The 26,399-nt window shown below is 33.8% G+C and overlaps 1 protein-coding gene across 6 annotated transcripts in view; it reads right to left on the bottom strand.

The window, feature by feature from the left end:
- Nucleotides 1–26,399, bottom strand: part of LOC129905220 (receptor-type tyrosine-protein phosphatase mu) — a 1,191,339-nt gene that overhangs the window by 714,027 nt on the left and 450,913 nt on the right. For all 6 annotated transcript variants that reach the window (XM_055980653.1, XM_055980654.1, XM_055980652.1 and 3 more), the window contains one exon: nt 7,755–7,919. In XM_055980653.1, coding sequence (XP_055836628.1) covers nt 7,755–7,919 — 165 coding nt within the window. The remainder of the gene's footprint in view (nt 1–7,754; nt 7,920–26,399) is intronic.

Here is a 26,399-nt window from a genome sequence, read left to right as displayed (position 1 = left end):
GGAATCGGGGTTCCATTTGCGGCGAAGAGAGTGTAGTCGGATGGCTGTGACTTGTGACGTGGACCGGTTTGTGGAAACACTGAAACATCCAAGCCCGTCTCTACCAAAAACAGCAATTTTGACGTTTTATCTGTGACGAAAAGACGGCTGGAAGTACGGTTGTCATTCACCGTCATCAATGACATCCGTTCTCGTTTCCCGCCTGCTTTTTGAAATCACATGGTGGGCGGCAATTTCTTGCTTTGGATCCCCAGTGACGATGGAAATAGCAAAAACCAGTTTGATTGTTTTTGTAATCGTTGCTTTTCTTCTCTTTCGAAGTCGGTGTTGAATTTCTGTATTGGTTGCCACGAGAGCGTGACCTCGATCTAGTCAGCCTGCGATTCTGGTCTCCACGTTTCGTGTACATTGCTTCAACTTGGTAAGCTAGCTGTTCCACTTTCTGAGTCAGACTTACAAGTGCAGATTCTGGGTGCCTAGATGTGCTGGCAACTTGTTGGTTTGGGATGACGTCGTTTATTCTATCTGCAATGAGACCAAGGTTGTCCAGATTTGTTGGATTTTCGGCTGTACCAGGAGGATGTGCAGCTAATATTGACTGAGTTTGGACGGGCAATCTATCAATCCAAATTGCCTTTAAAGCATCGTCAGTCATTGTGCCTCCAGCTAAATCCTTCAGTCGTCGAAGAAACTGAGACGGTTTCCAGTCACCAAGCTGTCCTCGATCTAGCATTTGCCTAATCTGTTTGTCTCTAGATGGGGCCAAACGAGAAATAAGTTCTTCTTTTAATCGAACATATGCATTACCTTGTGGTGGATTGATGATGACGTCTTGTACTTCCGTGGCTGTGCTCTGATCCAGATGTGCAATGACGATGTTAAATTTTCGGGCATCAGATCGCAAATTCACCAACGTAAACTGCGCTTCGAGTTGTGCAAACCATAGCTGCACATTTTCTCGCCAAAATGGTGGTGGTCGCACTTGAGCATGGCTCGATTCGATTTCAGCACCTCTGACTGGTTGTGGTTAGTGATGGGAACTATCGAATAAAAACTATCAAACTATCGATAGTTGTAAAATATTCATTCATTCGATAGTTTAAAATCATTCATTCGAATAGTTTTTTCGTTCGATAGTTTTTTATTCGATAGTTTTTTCGTTCGAATAGTTTTTTCATTCGATAGTTTTTTCATTCGAATAGTTTTTTCGTTCGATAGTTTGTTATTCGATAGTTTTTTCATTCGAATAGTTTTTTCAAACGATAGTTTTTTCATTTGAATATTTTTTTTTATTCGATAGTTTTTTCATTCGAATAGTTTTTTCAAACGATAGTTTTTTCATTTGAATAGTTTTTTCAAACGATAGCTTTTTCATTTGAATTTTTTCATATTCAGTTACTGTTTTCTTTCAGTCTATTAGATTGTTTTTTTTTTTTTTTTTTAATTCAGTCATAATTTTATTTCTCTACTATTTGCTTTTTCCCTTGATTTCACAATTTAATTGTAAATGATTTTATCTGCATTTGAAGGAAGGACTGAAGGAAGATGAATGATGATACACATATTGTGCGATCTTCCAAATGATATCTTGAAAGTTTTTCAGGACTGAATTTATGTGTTTTATGTTGGAGTGCTCATATTTTCAAAACAAAGGCGGTAAAGAAAAGAAAAAGAAAGGCAGCACGGTGCATGAAAAGAAAAGAAGTTATCCGTCGGTCAGTGCGGTGTCATAAAAAAGTGACAAAAGAGAAAAAAATAACTCTTTGACCTGGGAAGCGGAACATGTTCATTGTTCAGCCAGTGTATAGTTTATGAACCTAATTAGTGGGAAAACCCATCTTTTCAATCATTTGACGAGACATGGCGCCGGAAGAAGCAAAACATTCGCGCACGCACAAACAGCAGGTATATGTGTCAACAAGTGGATTTTGTAAAGGGTTGTGAATGGGTTAGACAAAAATATGATGCAACTGTGTGGTTGGTTTGGATTATTGTAGGTAGGTATGTATATACTTTTGATATTTGCAATTTTGCATGTGGACGAGCAAAAATAAAAAGTGTAAGAAAAGGAAACAAATCCTTTCCAGTGGTCATTTCTCGACTATTTTTTTTTTACGATTTTTATATTATGTACTTCAATGTATGATGGATGCTTCTTTAAGATGAAATCGGATGAAAAGTGAAAAACTTGATAAAATATTATTTTTAAATAGCAACTGAATATTTGATAGTTTTTATTCGATAGTTTATTTGATAGTTTTTATTCGATAGTTTATTCGATAGTTTTTATTCGATAGTTTATTCGATAGTTTATTCGATATTTTTATTCGATAGTTTTTATTCGAATGAATGAATGAATGAATGAATGAACTATTCGATAGTTCAAATCATTCAGTTACTAACTATCGATAGTTCAAATCATTCGATAGTTCCCATCACTAGTTGTGGTTGTTGCTGCTGGGCAAGTAGTTGTTGCTGGGCTTCTCGCAATTGAATTATTTGCGCTTCCAATGCCTCTTTGGTTGGGTCTACTTTATCGGGTACCACCACCGGTGGTGGTTGTTCACCAGTTTCAGACATTTTATTTCTTGAAAAAAATTTTACACGAATTTATGTATGTAACTTTAACATGCGCGTAGGAAGGGGGGGTCCTGGGTGGGCCAGGCCCACCCTAGAAAATCAATGGCCCACCCTAGAAAAACCGACAGTTCTACGGAACCTTTAGTCTGGTATTAGCTCCCACTAACATTTTTTTTTTTAATATCGCTTGCTGAGAATTATAGGGCTGTATGTATGTTTAATAATTTAATTAATTTTTAAATTAAAATTAATTTTTAAATTAAATTTAATTTTTTACAAAATTAAGATTTTTGGACGTCAAAAATATCTTTTAAACGGTTATATAACCAAAATGGTGTCCAAGGCCTTTTTTGTAGAGCGTTCAATTTCATACAAGAATATGTAAAGAAACCTGCTAAAAAGCCGATTTATAAAATCATGATTTTTTTTTCGTAGAAGGATAATCGGCCCTAGCGAGGTAATCCGTCGGAGCGGAAATTGTCCGATTTCGTACAAAATATGCTTCGAGGTGTGTTTCCGACAGTTAAAAACTGTCTGATTCGGATGAAATCGGACAAAATCCGCTCCGACGGATTACCTCGCTATGACCGAATATAAAAAATGGAAAATTGCGAAGCGAAGGACCTTTCCATTAATACAAAGATTTTATATTTGGTGAGTATATTCTAGAGATGTCTGGCAATCTATCGGAGTATAAAATCAAAAAAAAATTTGATTTTTTTGAACCAGCCTTGTGTTTATGTATATTTTTCTTAGTCAGCGATATGTATAAATACCCCGTTTATATGAGCAGTCTAAAAGGTCGGATTCAATAATAAGCTTTTTCAATTTAGGCCGTGTGTGAATTGCGTTAAATAATTAACAGCATGTAAAATTTTTGACACTGTTGAGGTTAATAAAAAAATTTTCAGCTGTTAAAAATTTATTGGGTTAAATTTGAGTTAAATTTTTTTTGCAGATGCTTTTGTTCTGTTTTTTTTTTTTATTCAAAAGGAGTATCATGGCAGAAAAAAGGCAGACAAAATTCTAAACAATAATCCTTACAGGTGAAATTTTTTTTATTAACCTCAATAGTGTCAAAAATTTTACACGGTGTTAACTATTTAACGCAATTCACACACGGCCTTAGACCGTGTGTGAATCGGATTAAATACTAAGCCGATAATATATTTTTGACACTTTTGAGGTGAAAGGATAATTTCATTAATTCTTTCGATTTGCAGAAAAAAAATATTTATGTAGGTTAAAAATGTATCCAAATTCACACAGCTAAATTAAGCCAAAGATAATTTTTTATTCACCAGACATTCAAATGTCAAAAATGTATCCTCTGCTAAATATTTAACATACGGCCTTAGAGTCACATAGTCACCCGCATACAACAACTTTTATTTACAAATTTTTATTTTTATATGTACCTACACTTCTGGCTTAAGTTTCAAGAGCTTAAACAAAAAAATAAAGCAAATTAAATTGAAAACTTGGTAAGGTCAGTTTTTAAAGCCAATCGCTGTCATAAATTGCGACTGAATTCAACTTTTGTGTAGCTCAAAATAAAAGTGATGTAACTCCATCCAATTGCATTTCGATATATCAAGCTTTTAAAAAACGGAATACCATATTACAATACACAATATAAAAAGAAAAACCAGTAACTTTTTATATTGAAAGATATTAACAAAATACGATACCATTGAGCAAAAAACACACATTTTAAAAAAAAAAAATTAGTCACACCACTATTATTTTGAAAAACACATTTACCGATCGAATATATTATTAAAAATAAACTTTTGGCAAATTTTAAGTTATTAAAAACAGCAGAGAGTGGCGAATTATTTGCCAATTAAAGGCGCAAAGTAAATAAAATGCTAGACTGTGTCACGTAGTTGCTGTAAACTAACACTTATGTTAGTTTACAGATTTAAATTTCAAAGAAATTTTGTTGATGTGATGAAGAGCCGACATTCAGGGCAAAATTTTGTTAAATAATTTTTTTTGTTATTAGACTTTTTTGAGAAAAACTAAAAATGCAGTTTTACGCCTGCAAAGTTTAATCAAAATCGTTAGGGCCGTTTTCAAGTTATTTGGTATAACTTGAAGAATTTGTATGGGGGTACACTTTCTAATAGAAAAAGAACAAAAAAAAACAACTTTCAGAATTCTATAAAAATCATCTGTACCAAATTTGAAGAAAATCAGTCCACTGGTTTATGGCTGTGGAAATGTGTACAGATGGACGTACCGACGCACGGACAGAATTCCTAGATCCACTTTTTCTTAATTCTCCACCATCGTAATGTTGGTTTTGATTAAAACCTCAAATTTTTTTTCGACACGAAACCAATACTTGCCTTATAGACCGGGCGGCCACTGCAGAAACGCTCAACTCATCGAGCTAAAGAAAATTTCAAATGGGAAGTGAAAGAGGGCTTTTAGTAGTTACGAAAACCACAGGTCTTCCCGTTCGCATCCTGGCACGATTGGCGTGGTAAAGTGCATTGTGCATCTCATAGAGTTAAAAGACAATATTGGTGTCAAATTAAAGGTGATATTGTCAGCTATCAAAATTCAGAGGTCTTCCGGGTGAAAGTCTGGCAGTTTTGTCATGCAGCCCGTTTTAAGGTTAGAAGCGATGAAAGTGAATTTTTTCATAAAGTCTTGTTTTTTGGTATTTTGGCCGATGAGTTAAGGAGTTTTTTCACTATAAAATAAAAATAAGAGTTATTAGCATTTAAATATAAAACGATGTTTTGGAAAAAGCTTAATAGGTTATTAACAATGACCCAAAGTATATGCAAAACTACGAATATTTCACGAAAAAGTCTCAAATAATACATTGCGCCCCTTACAACTTACCGAATTAAAAGGCAAATTCAATTCAATATTAAAGTTAATAATGTCTTTTTTTGAAAACCAGAGGTCTTCCAAGCCACATCTTGACATTTCACCCCCCAGCTTGGGGGAACGTTATAAGTGAAAAACGCTCCTAACCTTAAAACAAGCTGCGTGACCTAACTTCTAATTTTTGGCTTGGAAGACCTCTGGTTTTCAAAAAAAGACATTATTAGCTTTAATTTGAAATTAAATTCGCCTTTTAATTCGGTAAGTTGTAAGGGGCGCAACGTATTATTTGAGACTTTTTCGTGAAATATTCGTAGTTTTGCATATACTTTGGGTCATTGTTAATAACCTATTAAGCTTTTTCCAAAACATCGTTTTATATTTAAATGCTAATTACTCTTATTTTTATTTTATAGTGAAAAAACTCCTTAACTCATCGGCCAAAATACCAAAAAACAAGACTATGAAAAAATTCACTTTCATCGCTTCTAACCTTAAAACGGGCTGCATGACAAAACTGCCAGACTTTCACCCGGAAGACCTCTGAATTTTGATAGCTGACAATATCACCTTTAATTTGACACCAATATTGTCTTTTAACTCTATGAGATGCACAATGCACTTTATCACGCCAATCGTGCCAGGATGCGAACGGGAAGACCTGTGGTTTTCGTAACTACTAATAGCCCTCTTTCACTTCCCATTTGAAATTTTCTTTAGCTCGATGAGTTGAGCGTTTCTGCAGTGGCCGCCCGCTCTAAGACCTAGTAAAAACAAATTGCACACTCATGGTTATGGCTTCAGGTCCATGATAACATCTGGCCCACCCTAGATGAATTCTTTAGCTACGCCCATGAACTTTAAATACAGTTGGCGTACGCGTCGGGGTCACCAATTTAGTTGCGGGTCGACTAATCGAATTAAAATCTTTACTTGATTAAATTATTAAATAAATCTTTATTACCAAATTAAATTAAAAGTTAAATGAAGCTTACAAAAGAAAAGGTATGTGGCTGGCTAAAGGCAAATGACGAATGAATGTCATTTTATAGAAATATTATGTAGAATATTAAGTTGGCTGCGGATTAGTGAGTGTCGCACTCTAGTGGTTGATCTGAGATGCTCTCGGTTATTTATTTGAATTAGAAATTTGAATATTTGAATTAACCGCTGGCATTGTAGACTCCTAAAACTTTGTTTCAAACGCACATAACTCACAAAATATATGGCTGCGATTTTTTTTATTATTTTTCTGATAACAACTGTCACCTACCCTATCTACCGTTTTCGTTTCGATTTTAACTTTTGGGACACCCTGTATATAACTCTTAGGGGGAAACAAAATACATGTAGGTACCTAAATAATAGGGGTATTCACGTAAACGCGGAAAACCCATAGAAACCGTAGAATTTTCTATCGGTAGAAATGAGCTGTCAAAATTTGTAAGGGAAAAATATTCTGCAAATCATAGAATTTTATCTGACAAATTTGAAGCAGAAACCGTAGAAAAAAAATCTGATAAACTTTGGGTGTGTTCAATCACCTATCGGATAGGCTATCTATGGTACCCGTATCTGGAATATCTTTTTGAACGCGATTTATATGTCTGAATATTCAGATAACCACAAATAAAATATGTTAATATTGAATAGAGAATATTATTTTATGTGAGCAAATTACATTTTTTTTATTGTTGCATAGTAGGTATTTGCAAAATAAGCTTTATTTTTTTAATTGAACAAATCTTATAAGTTCAATTTGACGTTTGACAAATATTTTCTGCTGGGTTGTTCATTTAAACCTTTTGCGGAATTTTCTATTTTTCTGCAAAGTAGAAAATTATCTCGTAACGTGAATACCCTTAATATAAGTTGAATGATAAAAAGAAGGAATGGAAATAAAGAGAAAGAATTAACAATCAAACTTATTTTGGTAAAACAATTAAATGGACAATCTTTGGCCATTGATGGGGTATGTCAAAAATATTGCAGTGATAAAAAATGTTTTTTTTTTTCATTTGGGTGCCAATTAAAAAAAAAATTCTAAATATTATAGCCTGTTTTCATTACAGCCTAAATTATTAGATAATTTCGGAAATTATCTGATTCGAATGTCAAATGAAATTGGATCGTATACGATTTAACATTCGAAATGAGATAATATGCAAAATTATCTTGTTTGGGCTCTAGTGAAAATATCCGTGCTTCATTTGACTTCAATTTATTTGAGCAGCTTTAGAAAAGTTCAAAATAAGTAAGTATGTACATTATTTTCATTCTTAATTAATTTTAAAATAAAACATTAATTTAATTTTAAAGGTTTAACTTACGTCCACATATGAAGCATTAACATAGTCTGACTCTGTCGATCCTTCTTCTTTTTTCAAAACCACGCGATTATAATCGTATGGAATACATTTGGGGTTTTGATTTTTTATTTGGTTGTGCTTTTTGGTTGCATGTCTACATGTATTTCCTTCAACTTTGATTGCAGTCTGAAAAAATATAGATTTATTAAAAAGAACAAGCATAAACTAAATAATGAATAATTATATTGATTGAAAAACTGGCCGTAAGAAAATACTATGATATGCTTTCCTTAACTGGGTTGCGATTTGCATTAATTGTGAACTAGGTTGATCACGTTCAACATACGTTCCAAATCGACATAATGAACAGTTAAACGTTAAAAGTTATTTTCTTTTTTTTTAGGTTATGGTCAACAGGTTACTTTTATCGCTGAGAGAAAAAAATAAAAGTCTTTTGGTTATTTACAATCAGTATTTACGCGGTAATGTACATCCGTCATTTGTTGACGTCATCTGAATTCAATTTTGTTGCATTGTTGGTGCTTTTGGTGCTTTTCCAATGTTGGAAACTGCTCAATATGGTGAATTATAAAAGGTGAATGCGAAACACATTTGAAATTTAAGAGAAAGAAAAATATGGTAGTTTTTTATATTTTAATACTTTTTATCAGAGATCGAAAGTAAAAGTCAACCTTTTCGCTGGTCTTTAAAATAACCCACCTTTATTGAGATTTTCATTTACAATCCCTTGATAACCGGTTTACTCACAAAGTGTGTTTTTTGGTTTCCGTCAGTGGGAAACTTTTATTTTCTTTTTTTTTTTTAAGGTTTTGGTCAACAGGTGACTTTTATCGCTGAGAGATAAAAAAAAAGTCTTTTGGTGACTTTTATCGCTGAGAGAAAAAAATAAAAGTCTTTTGGTGACTTTTATCGCTGAGAGAAAAAACTAAATCTTTTAGTTACTAACAATCAGTATAAACAAATTTAAGCGGTAATATACATCCGTCATTTGATGACGTTATCTGAATTCAATTTTGTTGCATTGTTGGTGTTTTGCCAATGTTGGAAACTACTCAAGATGGTGAATTTTAAAAGGTGTAAGATCTTATTAGATCGAAAATACCCTAATTGCCTCCAAATAAGTACAAAATCAGATTTTTACTATTAAATTTTTTTTATCAGAAAAAGGATTAGGTACCAAATGCATTTTTCTGGGAAAAATAGGTTTATATAGGTACCTACCATGTAGGTACTTTTTCAGGAAGCGATAACCCTATAAAACCAGCCGTAAGAAATTTTATCAAGGGGCACGGTAGTGCCCAGCCAAGTTCTCTAGCAACTTTGGCACTACACCCTTATTTACAGGAAAGAACTCAGGCCATTTTCGACCCCCCTCTAACTTCCACACCAGAGATACAGAGATACTAGAAAATCAAACTCGCTACATTTGTTGAGCTGGTCCAAACCAAACTCCTCACAAAATTTCAGCCTCTTCCGATGAGTAGTTTCTGAGATATAGGGCTTCAAAAATCGCAAAAACCGTAACTGACTGACTCACTCACTCACTCACTCACTGACAGATCATCAAAATTATGGAGAACTTCCCGTAAACGTAGAAGCTTGAAATTTTACACGGTGATAGGACTTGTGGTGTATACAAAGCGAAAAATCGAAAATTTGAGATTTTCTATTCAGGGGGCGTTGCATCCGCCCATTTCCGCTGAATTTTCATCAAATATTATAGAGCACTTCTGATTATCGTAGAATCTTGAAATTTGGTAGAATGGTAGAGCTGGTAGTTACACAAAGGAAAAAATTTAAAATTTGAGAATTTAAGCCAGGGGGGCGTGGCAACCGCCCATTTCCGCTGAATTTTCATAAAATATTATACAGCTCTTCTGGTTATCGTAGAATCTTGAAATTTGGTAGAATGGTAGAGCTGGTAGTAAATACAAAGGAAATAATTTTAAGTAAGAGAATTTCAGCCAGGGGGCGTGGCAACCGCCCATTTCCGCTGAATTTTCATAAAATATTATAGAGCCTTTCTGATTATCGTAGATTATTGCAATTTGGTAGAATGGTAGAGCTGGTAGTTTATACAAAGGAAAAAATTTAAAGTTTGAGAATTTCAGCCAGGGGCGTGGCAACCGCCCATCTTCACTGAATTTTCATCAAATATAGATATTTTCAATTCTACAGCCATACCTTGCAAAAAGAAGTGAAATCACAACAAAAACATTACTGTTAAAAAAAGAGCCAAGTTCACCTATGTTGAAATTATGCTGACACAAAAAGTACTGAGATGTAAAAGTGTACCAAGTTTTAAAGTTTGGGTTCAAATTCGTATCAATAAAATTTTGATTGTTTACTTGGCAATTTTTGAAATAACTTTAAAAATCGGTAATTAAAAGAAAAATTGTCAAGAGAACAATCAAAATTTTATTGATACGAATTTGAACCCAAACCTTAGAACTTGGTACACTTTTACATCTCAGTACTTTTTGTGTCAGCATAATTTCAACATAGGTGAACTTGGCTCTTTTTTTAACAGTAATGTTTTTGTTGTGATTTCTATTTCAAAATGGCTTCCATTTTCGTGTACGTTTTTGAATAGACTTTGATTAAAATTAAGTATTCTTGTATTAAAAAACAAAGAAGAAGAGTATTTATTTTTAATTCTTTCCAGGATAAAGTTATAATTTCGAAATAGTCTTTAATCCAAATTTCTTATATTAGGTGTGTTTTTTGTTTATCTTTATATATATTGTGCAAAAAAACGAAATCGAGGTTTTTGAAATCAAAACAATTTACGTGTTAAAAACAACAAAAACTATTTGTATAGATTTTTGAAAAATCCAGATAATAATCCAGATTTTACTTTCTCTCAATAAAAACAGTTGGGCCAAGGTTGTTTAATTGTTGTGTTCATTCAGAAATATCTGAAAATATTAACAACAAAAAAAAGCGGAGAAAATGAGGTTTGAAAAAGTCTCTCATAGAAAAAAATAATCAAAAACACAAGAACGACGCAACTAATGTTAATGGTCACGGTCTTAAAATGGAGCTAAGAATATACAAATGATTTTTGGTTTTTTGTAAAAAAAAAAAAAATTTTGGAACCAACATGGATGCAATGGCCATACCACTACGAAGTTAAAAAAAAACATGAGCACGGCACATTTTTGACACACAGCTGCCAAAGTATATGTACAGTGGTGCCAAATATTTGCACGGATTTCAAAAATCCCGATGTCGTTTTTTTGCTCAAAATCTATATAGATAAACAAAAAAACATAGGTACACCTATTTTAACACTTTCGATTACATTTAAGTGCCTTTTGTATTCAAAATAGGGTAGTAAAATCGCAACATTCAATTATGCATTTTTTATATAATATAACAGAATTTGCAGCCCTGTAGTATTTTATTATTTTTTCTGCAGTTTCAGCTTCTTTTCACCGCAGTTTCTTTTCACCGCATTTCAACTCTCGTCTACATATATGTATGTATGTAGGTTAGGGTGTGTCACTTTTGTATGGCCGAAAACAAGTACTCTAATTTTGCAATGTAATAGTGGTCAAAAGTTATATTAGGGTCTAAGGTTTTATAATATCGTTCGTCTTTGGCTCGCTCAAATCGGTTGAAGTTGTTAAAAAAAAACGATTTTATATGAAAAAATGATTTTTTTTTCCTTCGCTTATTTTTCGCAGCTTCTTTACTAAGTGAATCATTTATTTCAGAAACAGCATAAGTCCATTTTTCCAAAAAAAATTTTTTTTTGAGATTTCTCATTTATGTATAGTTATTCATCTTCTGGAAAAAAGTAGGTATGTCAGACCCCCCCCCCAAATACGAAAACTGGAAGAAAAGGGTTCAAAATATATGGAAATATTTCACCCGGTGACAACATTTTTGACTGCTAAATACATGACTTTTTACCAGTTTTAAGTTATTTTGGCAGCAATCTTGAAACGCACACCCTTTTGTTATACATCTTTATCATCTATCGATATCTATTAAATTCATTAAAATTGAACTCAGGGCATTGTATATAGAATCTATAGTAGTATCATCAGCTGAAACGACTGTGTCGCCGTCTGGTTCAAGAGAGCGGACCTAAATTGGAGAGATTTTGTGGAGAGGTGGGGGAATAAGAATATTAGCTGCGTTCCTTTGGAAATATTTATCTACTTTTTAGTACTTAAAACTACTTTGATCTACTTTGCTATACTGAAAAAGTAGTTCAAAGCAGCTTTAAGTACTAAAAAGTAGATAAATATTTCCAAAGGAACGCAGCTATTAATGTAATGGAGGAATGTGTAAAACTGGAAGTAGAAATAACAAAATCGTATTGATTGGAATATGGCCATTTAGCTCTGTAGATAGAGGGAGATGGGTAAGCACAAATGGAAGTTAGATTTTTTGCGCTGTGGGTAAATGTTGTTAGGGACATAAAAAGAGTATGAAAAAAATAAAACCTACTGGCACGGTTGCCTATAAGGTAAAATTAGTATTTTGTTTCGTAATTTTTAATTATTCTTTTTTTCATTCAAAAAATAAACAAATGAGATTGCTAAGCACATATATTTTGTTAATGTTTTGTTTAATAAGTTTTAGAATAATATTATTATTATAATATTATAAAAAAAGTACCTATTGTTTTTTTTTTCAGCGTTATCAGTGCGTACGTTATTCAATTCTCGCATAGGCATAATATTGTCCAGAAACATTCTGAATTTGGTACAAAATTTATTTATAAATTAATTTCATTCAAATTCAAAATGTTTCTAGACAACTCATGTCTATATGAGAGTCATAGAGAATGTAGGCACTGAAAACGTTGAAAAATAAATATTTGGATATTGAAAAAAAACATTATGCACTTGTAGGCATTTATTTACTATGGAATGACCGTAATATAATGAGCTTTTTAAAGAAAATTATTATATAATTAATGTTGTTAATCTTAAAATAATTTTATTAGAAATTTATTTTTGTTATTCAACACACATCTGCAAAATGTTTAAAAAATCTGTTTACAATTTTACCAATGTGGCAAGCACGATATGTGTTAGGCTGATATTATTTCCTTGTTGCGAAGTTTACGGTTTATTTATTAGATAGGTTAGAGAGAGTAAAGGTATGAAAGAGATGGGAATAGCAATCACTTGTTTCGAATTCGTTGTATTTTAAATCAAAAAAAACCGTTGAATTTCTAACTGAGTGCTTGTGATTAGTGTTGTGGCTTTAATAATAATAATTGTTATTGATACAAACTGATTGAGTTTTGTGTTTCTTTGATTTTGTTGTGATTAAAAGTGATTTATTTTCATCATCATCAAAAAAAAACGAGTATCATAAAATAGAAACATCACTGAGTGAGTAAGGTTTTAAAAAGTTTTTCTCAAGACTGAACCTGCGATTCATTGAGTGCCCCGGCGCAATCTTTTATAATTTTTGTATTTACTTTAACAATAATTTATTTCCCAATACTCATATTTATAGCTTTTTATTTATTTGTTTTAATTTATTTTGAATCCTTCACCAAATAAGTTTTCATATATAATTTCATCCTAATATTTCCTTTTTTTGCTCTCATTTCATTTTTTTTTATTATTTATTTTTTTTTGTTGCATAGGGTGTTTCAGTTCATTTTAATTAACTGAGTTTATTTTTTTTTAATTTAAATTTGATACTTTTTAGTTTTACTTTTTCGCTCGCATTTCTTTTTTTTTATTATATTTTATTTGTTTGCATAGGGTGTTCTTGTTGATTTTAATTTATTCAGTTTAATTTTTTTTAAATCTTTTTAAACATTTTTTCATACTTCACTTGATTTATACTTACTGTCCGCAGAGTTAAATTATTTATTTGCTTCATATTTTATTTTATTTATTTGCTTCTATTTAATCTATTTGCTTTTATATTTTCTATCGCTTTTAAGTTTTCTTATAAAATTTTCAATTGCTTTTATTTTTTTCTTAAATAGCTTTATTTTTAAATAAAAACAACATATTTTCACTATTTTTTAAATTAATAAAAACAAATAAATATTTTTCAGTTAAAAAGTATATTTTTTTTAATAATTTTTTTTTTGTATTAAATACAAAAAAAGTAGTATTTTATATAAAAATAATATTATATTTTTCTTGATATTTCGATATTTATCTTGGTACAAAAAAATTGTTTTGTTTTTATCAAAAACCCAATTTTTTAACAAAAAATAATTTTTTTTTTGAATACACTTATTTTAATATATAAATTAAATCATTCTTTGCTAACATGGTGGGATGTTGCTATGGTAATTGTGGTGCCCAGAAAAGGCCAGTCTCCACTTTGTCATTTTTTAAGGTGCCAACAGACCACAGGCGGCCTATTTGGATTAAGCATGGAAGAGTTTCACATATGAGAAATCCACCTTACGTATCCTATATGTGTGAAAAGCACTTCCATACAAAGAACATACTCCGTAAGTCCATTTTTAATAAACTAACCCCTGATGCTTTGCCAATCTCTTCTGCATCGATCTGTTCTTGCTCTGAAAGTAGTTATGATGCTTCATGTCAGAGTATAATGAATGCTTTGATAAAGAACAAGAAGCAAACCTCTTCTACAGTCACGTCTGCATCCCAGAACATTGCATCTTCATCTGTTCGTGCATCTACATCTCATGCAGCTACATCCATTTTAATACCTACAACCCTTCGTGCATCTTCCCTTATTTGTGCACCCACAGCGGCTGTTAGTGCATCTACACTCGTTCGTCCAGCTACATCGGCTACTAGTCGATCGCTCAAACTCGTTCCTGACCATACATTTGTTACTCCACCTACATTCGTCTGTGAACCTACATCGCCCGTTCGTGCATCTACACTTGATCGTGAACCTACATCTGTTTTTACTACTACGCCTGTTCGTAAATCTAGGTCTTTTTTTGCATCTACAGATGTTTCACCAGAAACACCTGTTCGTGCAAAAACGCCTGTATTAGTTGATACCCCTGTTCGTGCACCGTCACCACCTTGCCCCTCCAGCCCAACTTCACTTGACATAAACATTACTGAATGTACCCCAAAAACATATGTCAGAGATTATTCTCTGCCAGCTGTTGCTCCTTCATCCCATATTTCTCCATCTCAATTTCCTTCCCCTGGGTTATATTCTTACAAAGCAATGCGAAAGACAACACCAAAGCGTATGGTTCCCCGAAATATCTTTCGCACCCCAAGAAAACTACAAAGAGACCGGGAGTATCATTTAGAGAATAGCCTCGGCGTTCAAATGAAAACGTTTTCAAAAGACCTTAAAACATTCATACACTCTCAACTGTTTCATAAGCGAAAGAGTCCATGGAAAGATGAAGAGAAGGATTTATTTTTAAAATTTTTCTTAAAATCCCCGTCGTGTTACACATTCATGTTGACTGCGGGATTCAAACTGCCATCGGTAAGTACCATCTACCGCTGGCACTCGGAAATTCGCTTACCAACAGGTTTAAGCCAGCCGATGGTAAAAATGCTTACAGAAAAAGCCAAAGAAATGTCAGACATGGATAAAAAATGTGTTATTCTTTTCGATGAAATGGCCATAAGGAAGGAACTGGAGTATAATGTCAAGGATGACATTATATATGGATTTTCGGACTTCGGGGAGTACGGTAGAGAGAACACTGAAGCCAATAAAGCTATGGTGTTCACATTGAGAGGGTTAAATAGGAATTGGAAACAGACGATTGTTTATTATATAGGATCACCAAAAGCGGAAATGTTGTCCAAGATGTTAATTTTTATTATTAAAGGAGTTATAAATTGTGGACTGACTCCGGTTGCAACAAGCTGTGACCAAGGAGCTTCGAATATATCAGCTTATAGAAAGGTCCAACCAGCCGTGCAGACAACACCTTATATAGATATAGACAATCATAGAGTATTTTTGTTATATGACTATGTCCATCTCTTCAAGAGTGTAAGGAATATTTTGCTTGAGGATACCATTTCAATAGGGGATGATGTCGTGTCCTGGAACATCATAGTGAAGCTGTTTGAAGAGGACTCTAAGTCCAACACCTTTCAAGTCCTATACAAGCTATCCAGTGCACATCTTAAACCAAGTCCTTTTGAAAAATTAAGAGTAAAGTTGGTCACGCAAGTTTTTAGTGAAAATGTATACTCTGGGCTTATGTATGCATTGAAAACAAATTGTTTCCAAACGGATGAAGACAAAAAACTTGCTCTTGGAACAGCTAAATTCATAAAGAAAATGAATGACTTCAACACTGGTCAACTCTACTCGCGCAATCCCAACCAACAAGTTGTGTCGGAAACTACTGACACTCTAGGGTCATTAATGGATGCAAACCATTGGATAGCAACATGGCGCTCAAGTGGTTCTCATAAAACACCGTATTGCTTCAAGGGTTTTCAGCAAACACTTTTGGGAGTGCAGTTGATGTGGGAATATTTAAAGAGCAATGAGCAGAATTATTTGCTTCTTGCCCATTTAAATACTGACGTCGCTGAAAATGTTTTTTCTATGGTTAGGAGTAATAGAGGAAGCTACGAAAGAAACCCTTCTGCTTGGAGATTCATTCGGAATCTCAAGCAAATAATGTTTCAACATCTCTTATCAGCGGAACGTTCTGGATACGCAGATGCGGGAGCCGAGCCTTTGCTCAGTATAGGGAACTATGAAGATCCTATGGACATCAAACTAGCAGCCGAAAAAAAACAATATAGAATGAAAGTGCCAATTGAAGACCACCTATTGGAAACACCATTGAAGTCTAGTTTGGATGATGGAAACGAACAAATAGACACAGACAAAGCAAATAAGGATATGGTAGCAAAAAAACTGCAGAAAGCAGCAGCAGTCTATTATGCTGGATTTGCAGCAGCAAAGCTCAATAAAACATTAAAATGCGAAGCTTGCTCTCAGAATATGATTAATAAAGACGAAATAAGAGAGCAAACTTTGTTAACAGAACTGAGAGCTTACAGCAGCATAACAACACCTTCCCAGTTCGGCAAACTTACAGTTCCATCTGTAGTGTTTGAAAATGTTGTTCAAAATCTCCAATCAATGTTTAACGCCAATATAAGTGAGAAACAGATTACGGAACATATAGTGGAAACATGGTTGGATCAGATTATGGAAGAAGAAGGCACATATTTACCAATAGGCTGTGGAAGTGAACACAGGAAAATTATTGGAAGGTTTTTACTGAGAGGGCTCATCATTTTTACAGCGAGAAAAAAAAATAAGGAGCTTAAGCCAAAAAGGCATAAATTCCTATAATTATTATATTCAACAATATATATGCTTATTTACTCTATATGCTTTTTACTTGATAATGCATGTGCAATATTTTTATTTTAGCTTGTAATGTAGTAGTAGTATTAAAACGAGGAATAGGCCTACTGGGGAAACCTCGAAAAAAAAAACGCATCTAGTATTCTACCCCACCGGGTGATGAGGAAACGAATACGGGCTTTTATATATTAAATGACTACTTTTTGGATATTTTCGTACCTTGTTTTATTATTGTTTTATGGTGTTTTCGTTTGGTAAAAAAATCTATTTATTTTTTAATCTAAATCTGTCAAAAAACTGTTGTTGCGAACAGATCAAAAATAGTTTTTTTTTGACAGATTTAGATCAAAAAATAAACTGATTTTTTACCATACGAAAACACCATAGTAAATTATCCCATTTGCCCTAGCCTTAAGCCTGGTACGCTGCTCGCGCTGAGATAAAATTTTATCTCGGCTAAAGTTTAGCGCGAAAAGCGTACCAGGCTTTAACGAGCAATTATGCAAAAAAAATTTAAAATAAAATCGTAAAACTATTCGAAATTAAACTTTGGGGCACCCTGTATTCAGAACATACAAAAAACTTCGTAAGAAGTTAAAGCCAATTCGTAAATTAAATAATTGTGACAAAACGCTTAAGAGTTCAAGTAAATGTTGCAACATCGCGTTAGAACAATTCAAACAAAAGTTCCAAAACAAAAGTTCATCAAAGTCTTTTAAAAAATATTCAAATTGAAAAAAATTAAATCACCTAGGAAACAAGAATATACAAAATTATTGGAAATGTTTGTTTACATTTCTCCTCTATTTTCTGGCTGTCAAAATAGAAACACATCTTTTCGGTATTCTCCCTTACTCTTTCCTTAAAGACTCAAATATTTGTCTCCCTCTAACACACAGTTTTCATTCTTTCATTCTACTCTCCAAATCAGACATTTTGCTACCGCAGCGCACCCTAGTCCAAGGAAGCGGACCTAATAAATTCACGTTCATAATAGTACTATAGTTTCTATATACAAGGCTCAGGGTTCAAATTTATAGCCAGATTTCCTCGAGGTGGCAGCGTGTTTAACTCTTGAATATATGACATTTTATCAGTTTTTAATTATTTTGGCAGCCATCATGACACTCAAGCTTTAAAATTATACATCAATGAAGAGGTAAAGATTTAATGTAGATCTACTGCTATTTTATTATTAAATTCAGAAGCAGGGTTCAAAAGCTATTAGTCTAAGAGCCGGCAGCATATTTTGGCAGTTTTGATATAACCGAAATTCGAGTGTGCACATATCTAGATATGCACCACAGTATATCAACGGAACAAGTCTGGCAGTGATCTTTTTCAGCTTTCCCTTGCCAGACGCATCCAAAGTGCAGCAAGAAATCAATTTTTGGCGTTTTGGTATAACCGAATAAATGATACACCAAAAAATCATAAAAAATCCCCTGATTTCGAATCTGTGGGTACCGCAAGTTTCTTTTTCAGCTTTCCCCCCGCCAGACCGCTTTAAAGCATTTTAAGTGCATTTTTCTAATAAAAAACCTAATTACTTATTTTCTGTTAGGTATAACCGTATGATGGTAACAAATTAATATTCTATGTCTATTCCAGGTCTAGAAAATATAATTTTTAGCCAGCTATTTTTCAGCCTTCCCTCTGCCAGACGCATCCAAAATGCAGTCAAAAATCAACTTTTGGCGTTTTCCTAGGTATTAACTGAATAAATGATACACGAAAAAATCATAAAAAATCCCCTGATTTCAAAAATAAGGGTACCAGAAGCTTTGTTTCAGCTTTCGGCCCGCCAGACCGCTTTGAAGCATTTTGAAATGCATTTTTCTAATAAAAAACCTAATAGCTTATTTTCTGTTGGGTATAACCGTATGATGGTAACAAATTAAAATTCTATGTCTATTCCTGGTTTAGAAAATATAAGTTTAAGCCAAATATTTTTCAGCCTTCCCTCTGCCAGACGCCCTTAAAGGTTTCCCAAACAGGTTTTTCCATAGAAAAAACACCTAGTTTCTGTTTTTTTCTTATAAAATTGAAATAATATTTTTTGTTTAGAGTACCTAACCATATGATGGCCAAATATTAACTTTCTCTGCCTTTTCCTGATTTAGAAAATGTAAGTTTAAGCCAGTTTTGTTTCAGCCTACCCTCTGCCAGACGCCCTAAAAGGTATCTCAATAGTACGGGAAAGTTACATTTTGCTATATGGGGCATGGGGGTGTGGGAAAAAATCCGAAATGCATTTTGTCTTCAGGGATTAAAAGAGCATAAACCCAGGGATCAAAAGAGTCTAAAACCACATTTTGTACAACCGCACCAAGAATCATTTTGTTTGTCCCTATACAAAAAATTGCAATTTTTTGAAGTTTTTTGCCTACAGATCGAAAACGGTGTGTCAAATGGAAAAACCAATATTGTAACAAATGAAGGTAATTAAAAGATCTACAACTTTTACAACGAACAAATTTTTTAAAAAACGCTCAAGTAAAAGAGATATGACAAAAATAAGAAAATCACTTTTTGACGTGTTTAAAAAAAAAAACACCCTAACTTTTAAACCAAAGGGATAATCGAAAAATGTTATTTAACATATATTGTAGAAAATTAAATTATTTCAAGTTTGTCATACCTACATTGTTTTTTCTGTAGGTTCAAAAATACGCGAGTTATGTGAAAACTAAAATTTGTATTAAAAAAAATGGCGGCCAAATGACTCTTGGTGCGATTGAACAAAATTTGGTTTACGACTCGTGTCTTTATGCCTTTCGAGCCCTGAAGTCAAAATGCATTTTGGATTTTTTCCCAGACCCCCATGCCCCATATAGCAAAATCTAACTTTCCCGTACTATTGAGATACCTTTTAGGGCGTCTGGCAGAGGGAAGGCTGAAAAATAGCTGGATAAAAATTATATTTTCTAGGCCTGGAATAGACATAGAATATTAATTTGTTACCATCATACGGTTATACCTAACAGAAAATAAGTAATTAGGTTTTTTATTAGAAAAATGCACTTAAAAATGCTTTAAAGCGGTCTGGCGGGGGGAAAGCTGAAAAAGAAACTTGCTGTACCCACAGATTCGAAATCAGGGGATTTTTTATGATTTTTTGGTGTATCATTTATTCGGTTATACCAAAACGCCAAAAATTGATTTTTTGCTGCACTTTGGATGCGTCTGGCAAGGGAAAGCTGAAAAAGATCACTGCCAGACTTGTTCCGTTGATATACTGTGGTGCATATCTAGATATGTGCACACTCGAATTTCGGTTATATCAAAACTGCCAAAATATGCTGCCGGCTCTCGGTCTATTTGGAATAATCAATAAACATAGTTTTCAGTTCAGAATATATCATAAAATTACCATAAGCTCGGGATGCACTATATTTTGCCCAAGCTTTATTTCTTTTATTTTTTAAATTCTTAAGTTCAGTATTAAACCATGGTGCAGTTTTAAAACTTTCAAATGATTTTCGAATCGGAATGGTTTGATAAAAGCAATTTAATAAAATGCTATACAAATTACAAATAGAAGAACAGGGAGACTTCCGCTGTTTTATCACTGTCGCTAGTATCATGCGTTGAATTAAAAAAATTAAGAAAAGCAAATCCAACAATCCAAAAGCAAATCCAACAATCCAAAAGCAAATCCAGCAACCCAAAATCAAATCCTAAACAGCTTATATATCGTCGCCCTAGTATTGGAGTGCCGTATACGCCAAATTGCATTTTTTAAACTAGGTATGCAATCTTATGTTTTCGAAGTTGCTCTTTTCAAATCTGCTATCCGTTTTTTCTATCTTTTTTCGTTACTGAGATATTCACTATTGTTTTGACAGAAACAAGAAATTTTGGCATTTACCTCAAATTTTTCATGCAATGTAAGAAAATTTTGAGAATTGTTTTGACGTACGTTATGTTTGTATGTATATGAATAAATGAAACTTCTAAATTTCATGGCTTATACGGCAAACTCATTTTGGACAAAAATTTAAATATTTTGAAAACTAAACGAATTGCAGATGTCCAATAACATGTATATAAAAGACACATTTTAATTATATATCATACTAAAATATCAAAAAATACCAGCGGTTAGTTCTTTCGCAATTATTTTCCGAACATTTAAATGCGATTTCCCAAAAATGTAAAAATGGCGTATACGGCACTTCAATACTAGGGCGACGATATGTAGATAAAACATAAAAGTTTTCCTATTTCAAAAAGTGGAGATAGCCTACAGGACAAGGTGAATCTCTGTTAAGTTTACCTGCCTAGGTTCGAATCTGAAGGGAAATTGAGATTGTTTTTTTTTTACACTACTAGAATAAAAATTAATGAAATTTGTCAAAAAATATCTCCACAAAAAAAAAAAAAAAAAAAAAAAACACAATTTAAATTATTACCGGTATTCGAACCAAGGCCAGTAGGAGTAAAAGGAATCGACCTTTTTTTTCAATTCATTTTTATTTTTCATCATCTTAAAACTATCTTAAAGCTAGACAAAAATTCATAAAAACTAGCCTACTTATCAATTCCTTACAACTAACTTACTGGCTCTATACGGGCACTCTATGTTATACTTCATTTTTCTTAATAATAATGCCTTTCGGCCTTAAAACTAATTTAATTCAAATATTTATTACATGATTTAATTTTTTCAAGAAATAATTTATAAAAAACTTGGATTCTGATCATTTTTTTTTAATTTAAAACTTACAAACTAATTAAAACTACTTAAACTAGGTACTTAAACTACTTAAAACTACTTAAAACTAGAACAGCCACAGAAAGCAATTTTGTTTTTGTTTTTTTTTGTATATTTTTTTTTTGTATTTTTTGGTATTTTCTTTTTTTTTGTATTTTTTTTTTTTGTGCCACCCCGACTGTCCCTACTTAAAACTAAACACCTAAAACTATGTAAGCCGGCCAAGGCATAGAAAAACAAAGACCACTTTAACATATCAAATAAAACTACATATTACTAAGCCACCAAAACTGGTTCTTGTGCTTTACCCTATCTCTTCGGTCCCGATCGGACACAGTCCTACTGAACCGAAGACGCCCTTCTTCGCCTAGTGCGAGGATGTCCCTGTCATACAGCAGTCGCCTGTCCACGGTTCTTCGCCCGACGTGGTAGATTAGCGGAACTGCCAATCTATCCTGTACAAGCCCCCGACTATCTAAATAGAGGAATGCCTCAGGCGGAATATAGCCGCTTAAACACACACTCTTGAAGTATTCGTCGTTAGGGTAGTAAGCCCCAAAAATGTAGCTATTTGAAGAGGCCATCGCTCTTGAAACCTTGAAACGAACAAGCTTCAGCATAGTTAGTTAGTTTAAATGACTTCTTTATTTCTTAGAATAATAACAATTTGTAATATTAATTTCTTAAGCCTAATTGATATGACCAATATGGCCGTCTACCAGACTGACATTTTGAAATATTATTACATTTATTAAAATACAGAAAGTGTTAAATATTTTTTGTTTACTATTTTATAGAACTAAAAATCTTCTTCAAGGATAGCTTTTCTATAACGTAGTGCAGTAACAATATAGTTGTAGAGTCCATCCCATCCTTGGTCGCCGTTGAGTATGCTGAGCATTTCTCCTTCTTCTATGCTGCGTTTGCTGAAGTATCTCAACCGAAATTCAATCAGCACTGGGCATATCGCAATAAAATGTAGTGTATCTTCACGAGCTTTCATGTTACATAGCAAAGGCAGATCTGGTCGGTGTGGTACAAAATTTAGATTGAGCAATTCGCCTCTCGCTTTAAAAATTATGTTTATTTTGTTTAATGAGTTCCTATTTAGAAGATACGAGTTCTGTTGAAGGTTGTATCTCAGACGACTATAGTAGCATCTAAAGAGAGAAGAGCTGACTTCCGATGCATACCTCTCGAACAGTATGCTTCCGAACTGCTCCAGGATCTCATTAAACTTTATCCTTAGCCTTGACGGTTGCTCTCCTGAAGTTATGTTCAAGTTAGTTCCACATGTTGTTGCAAGATTAGTCCATTCTTCGAACATTGTTCCTTTTTCTTTGGTGGCCGCTTTTAAAACTTTCTTTGGTATCCGACTATCTTCCATTTCAATTACCTTTACAATATAGTTGAAGTGTATGGCTAGGGTGTCCATTACCAAAGGTGGTATACCTGATTCTAGGTAAATCATGTAGTTTGGCGTATTTTTTGGTAATCGAAAGATTCATTTTACAAAATACCTTAGGAATTTTTCCACAGATTCAAAGGCGAAATGCCCCCAAACTTGCGCCCCGTAAAATAGGACTGACAGCGCTGTGGAGCGGAACAACTTTTGTTTAGAACTGTGCTCAACGTACCTGTTCCTGATGCATCTTTCCCATAACGATGAGATTGCTCGTTTGGCCTCCGCCAATTTTCCCTCCAGATGTTTTTTCATGTTTAGGTTTGCGGTTAGCAAAACTCCAAGGTATTTGTACTCGCGCACAATATCAACTGTCTGGCCATTATACTTCCATTTTTCATTTCTTGAATATCTGCCACCTCCTCCTCTGAAAATCATCATCTTCGATTTTTGCAGGTTAACTTCAAGATTCCATCGATTGCAATATACCCCAAGCCTATTTATCATGAGCTGCATGCCATCTATTGTTTCGGAGAACAGCACGATGTCATCTGCATACATAAGGGCTGGGATAGTCAATCCTTCCACAACGATTCCACCTCTCACTTCATCAGTAATATCATTTATGAAAATTATAAATAGCAGGGCACTAAGTATACATCCTTGCTTAAGAGCAGTTACTGTTGCAAACTCCTCGGATATTGACTCGCGGTCCCAAACGTAGGCTAAGTTGTTGGCGTACATCGCTCTTAGGACGCTTACAACTTTGCTCGACACTCCTGTCACACAGAGCTTGTAAAAAAGGGCTTCACGATCGACTGAGTCAAATGCTGCACGAAAGTCTATAAAGAACGCGTATAACTTCTTCTGTCTCCTTTTATAAAGATCAGCAATGTTCAATAGTGAAAAAATGTGGTCTATCGTCGAATAACTTTTCCTGAAACCAGCCTGGAATTCTGATAGAATTTTTTTGTTCTCCACCCACTTTGACAGTCTGTTGTGAATGAGTCCAGCAAAAAGTTTAACGCAGGTGTTAAGAAAAGAAATCCCTCTGTAGTTTGCTGGGTCCTCATAGCTACCTTTTTTGTGGAGCGGGAAGATAATTGATTTTTGGAAAGCTTCAGGGACTGACGCACTTTCAAAGATTCGGTTGAATTCCGCTGTTAAAAGGCAGACAAATTTTTCCGTGGCGTGTTTGAAGAATTCGAAGGGGATACGGTCATCCCCTGGGGATTTGTTTAATTTTGAATTTGCAATAGCATCTTTCACCTCTTGAATCGAAAAAGGGGCATCTAAGTAATCATCGAGGATTGAGGGAGCTGCATATTGTACCAATGGACCACTTGTTGTGTTATTGAGAAGACTGATGAAGTAGTCTCTAAGACTAAACCCCGAGCGATGAAGTTTGTTTTTCTATTAAGGTGCTTAGCAGCTTTCCAAAACTCCGAAGATGAGCGAGTGTTATTTATAATGGCTATATTTAAGTTTTCAAAGGAAACTTTCTTGGAATAGCATAAACGTTTGAAGTTCCTATTCGCATCTGAATACAATTTTCTAAAAACCTGTAGGTTCTGGCTTCTTAAAAGGTTGAGGTATTTAAACGATAATTTTCTTGCTTTTATGCATTCTGTATCAAACCATTTTTGTTAAAATAATGTTTTATTTTTGTGAGGATTGTTTTGCGGGTTTGCTTTTTTAATAATTTCTAAAAGGGTGTTTATATCAGCACCGATGTCCCGATTTCCAAGCGTCTCCAGTTCCTTGTTTAAGTTTGCTTGATAAACGTTTCGATTCTTATCATTCCATATCAATTTTGGGACAAGGTTAAGCTGTTTTATGCTGACTGGAGATTGTAATGATGTACACGAAAGTGTAATTTCTAGTGGCATGTGGTCTGAAAATGTTTTGACTACTACTTCAAAATTACTAATGACGTCATTCCATTTTCCAGATATGAAGCAATAGTCAATGACAGAACAACTTGTTCCTCTAATGAAGGTATATTCCCCTTTAGCATCCCCTATACAGCTTCCATTCAGAACATGACAGTTTAGATCATCTGAAAGCTCCAAGATTTTCGAACCCTTGTTATCGCACAAAGCGTCTTTCGAGTTACGGTTCAGATTGAATACCGGGAAATGTGTACTGCTGTAGTTATTTTGAGAGAGGCCAATTCTGGCATTGAAATCTCCAATAATCATTACGTTCGTCGAGTCGATGTCTTGCAGGTTGTCACACAGTTTTTCAAAATCTGATTGCCAGTGATTACAATTAAGGTAAACTGGAACTAAGTACATTTTTTCGCCACCAGCTTCAACATCCAACACCCATGACCCTTCCGCTCTTTCAAACTTTAGATTTAAGCCAACCAGATTTCTGCGATAACCGAAGAGTTCTCCCCCACTGCCACGACCAAAGGTTGATGTTTTAACAGCATGCTCCCATCTTAATTCATACTCAAAAAATAATTTCTTAAATCTATCTTCTTCTCCTTCTAACAAATGAGTCTCAAAGAGAACAAAAATATCAAAAGTTTTAATATAATTAAAAAAATTCACATACATAGTTTTGTTTTTTACTCCTGATACATTATAACTTATAATTCTAAATTTATTAATAAAAATACTAGCATTCTGGTAGACCGATAAATCTCATGCCTCGTGTGAACGAGCGTCACTTGTGCTTGCACCCAAATTATCTTGTAACTGCTGTGGTGTCACCCTGTTGTCTCTTCTGTCATTTATGTTGACATTTCCATTACTTGACATGTTTGACGTGAAATACAAATTCTTTTTATTCGGTAAAAGTTCATTCATTAAATTTTGCAAGAAATTAATGTCTCTAAAAATGGATTTCAAAGTGTTAGTGCCATCATTTTCACCACACCTAAGTCCCAAGGCGGAATCCCAGGTGAAAACCTTTCCATCGATGACCAATTTGTCATCCCTTACTGCAATTTTCTTTTGTGGATTTTTTGCATGGAGTGCCTTTCTGATTCGAATTAGTTTCGCTCGACGTTGGCGGACATTCGGAGGGAGATCTTTATGTATACTGATGTTTTTCCCTTTCAACTCCCCTGAATTTTTTAGCACATTCCAAGCTCTTTCTCGAGACTTCATTTTAACAATTATAGTTGCATTTCGACTATTACGATTTTGCACACTATATGCGGAGACGACACTTGTGCTAGTGTCACTTTCATTAAGTAGCCCTGAACAGATGGATTTTGCAGTTTCAC

The sequence above is a fragment of the Episyrphus balteatus genome, chromosome 1 (assembly GCF_945859705.1).
Source record: "Episyrphus balteatus chromosome 1, idEpiBalt1.1, whole genome shotgun sequence".
Lineage (NCBI taxonomy): Eukaryota > Metazoa > Arthropoda > Insecta > Diptera > Syrphidae > Episyrphus > Episyrphus balteatus.
The sequence above is the reverse complement of the archived record's forward strand: the minus strand, read 5'-3'. Positions and strand labels throughout refer to the sequence as shown.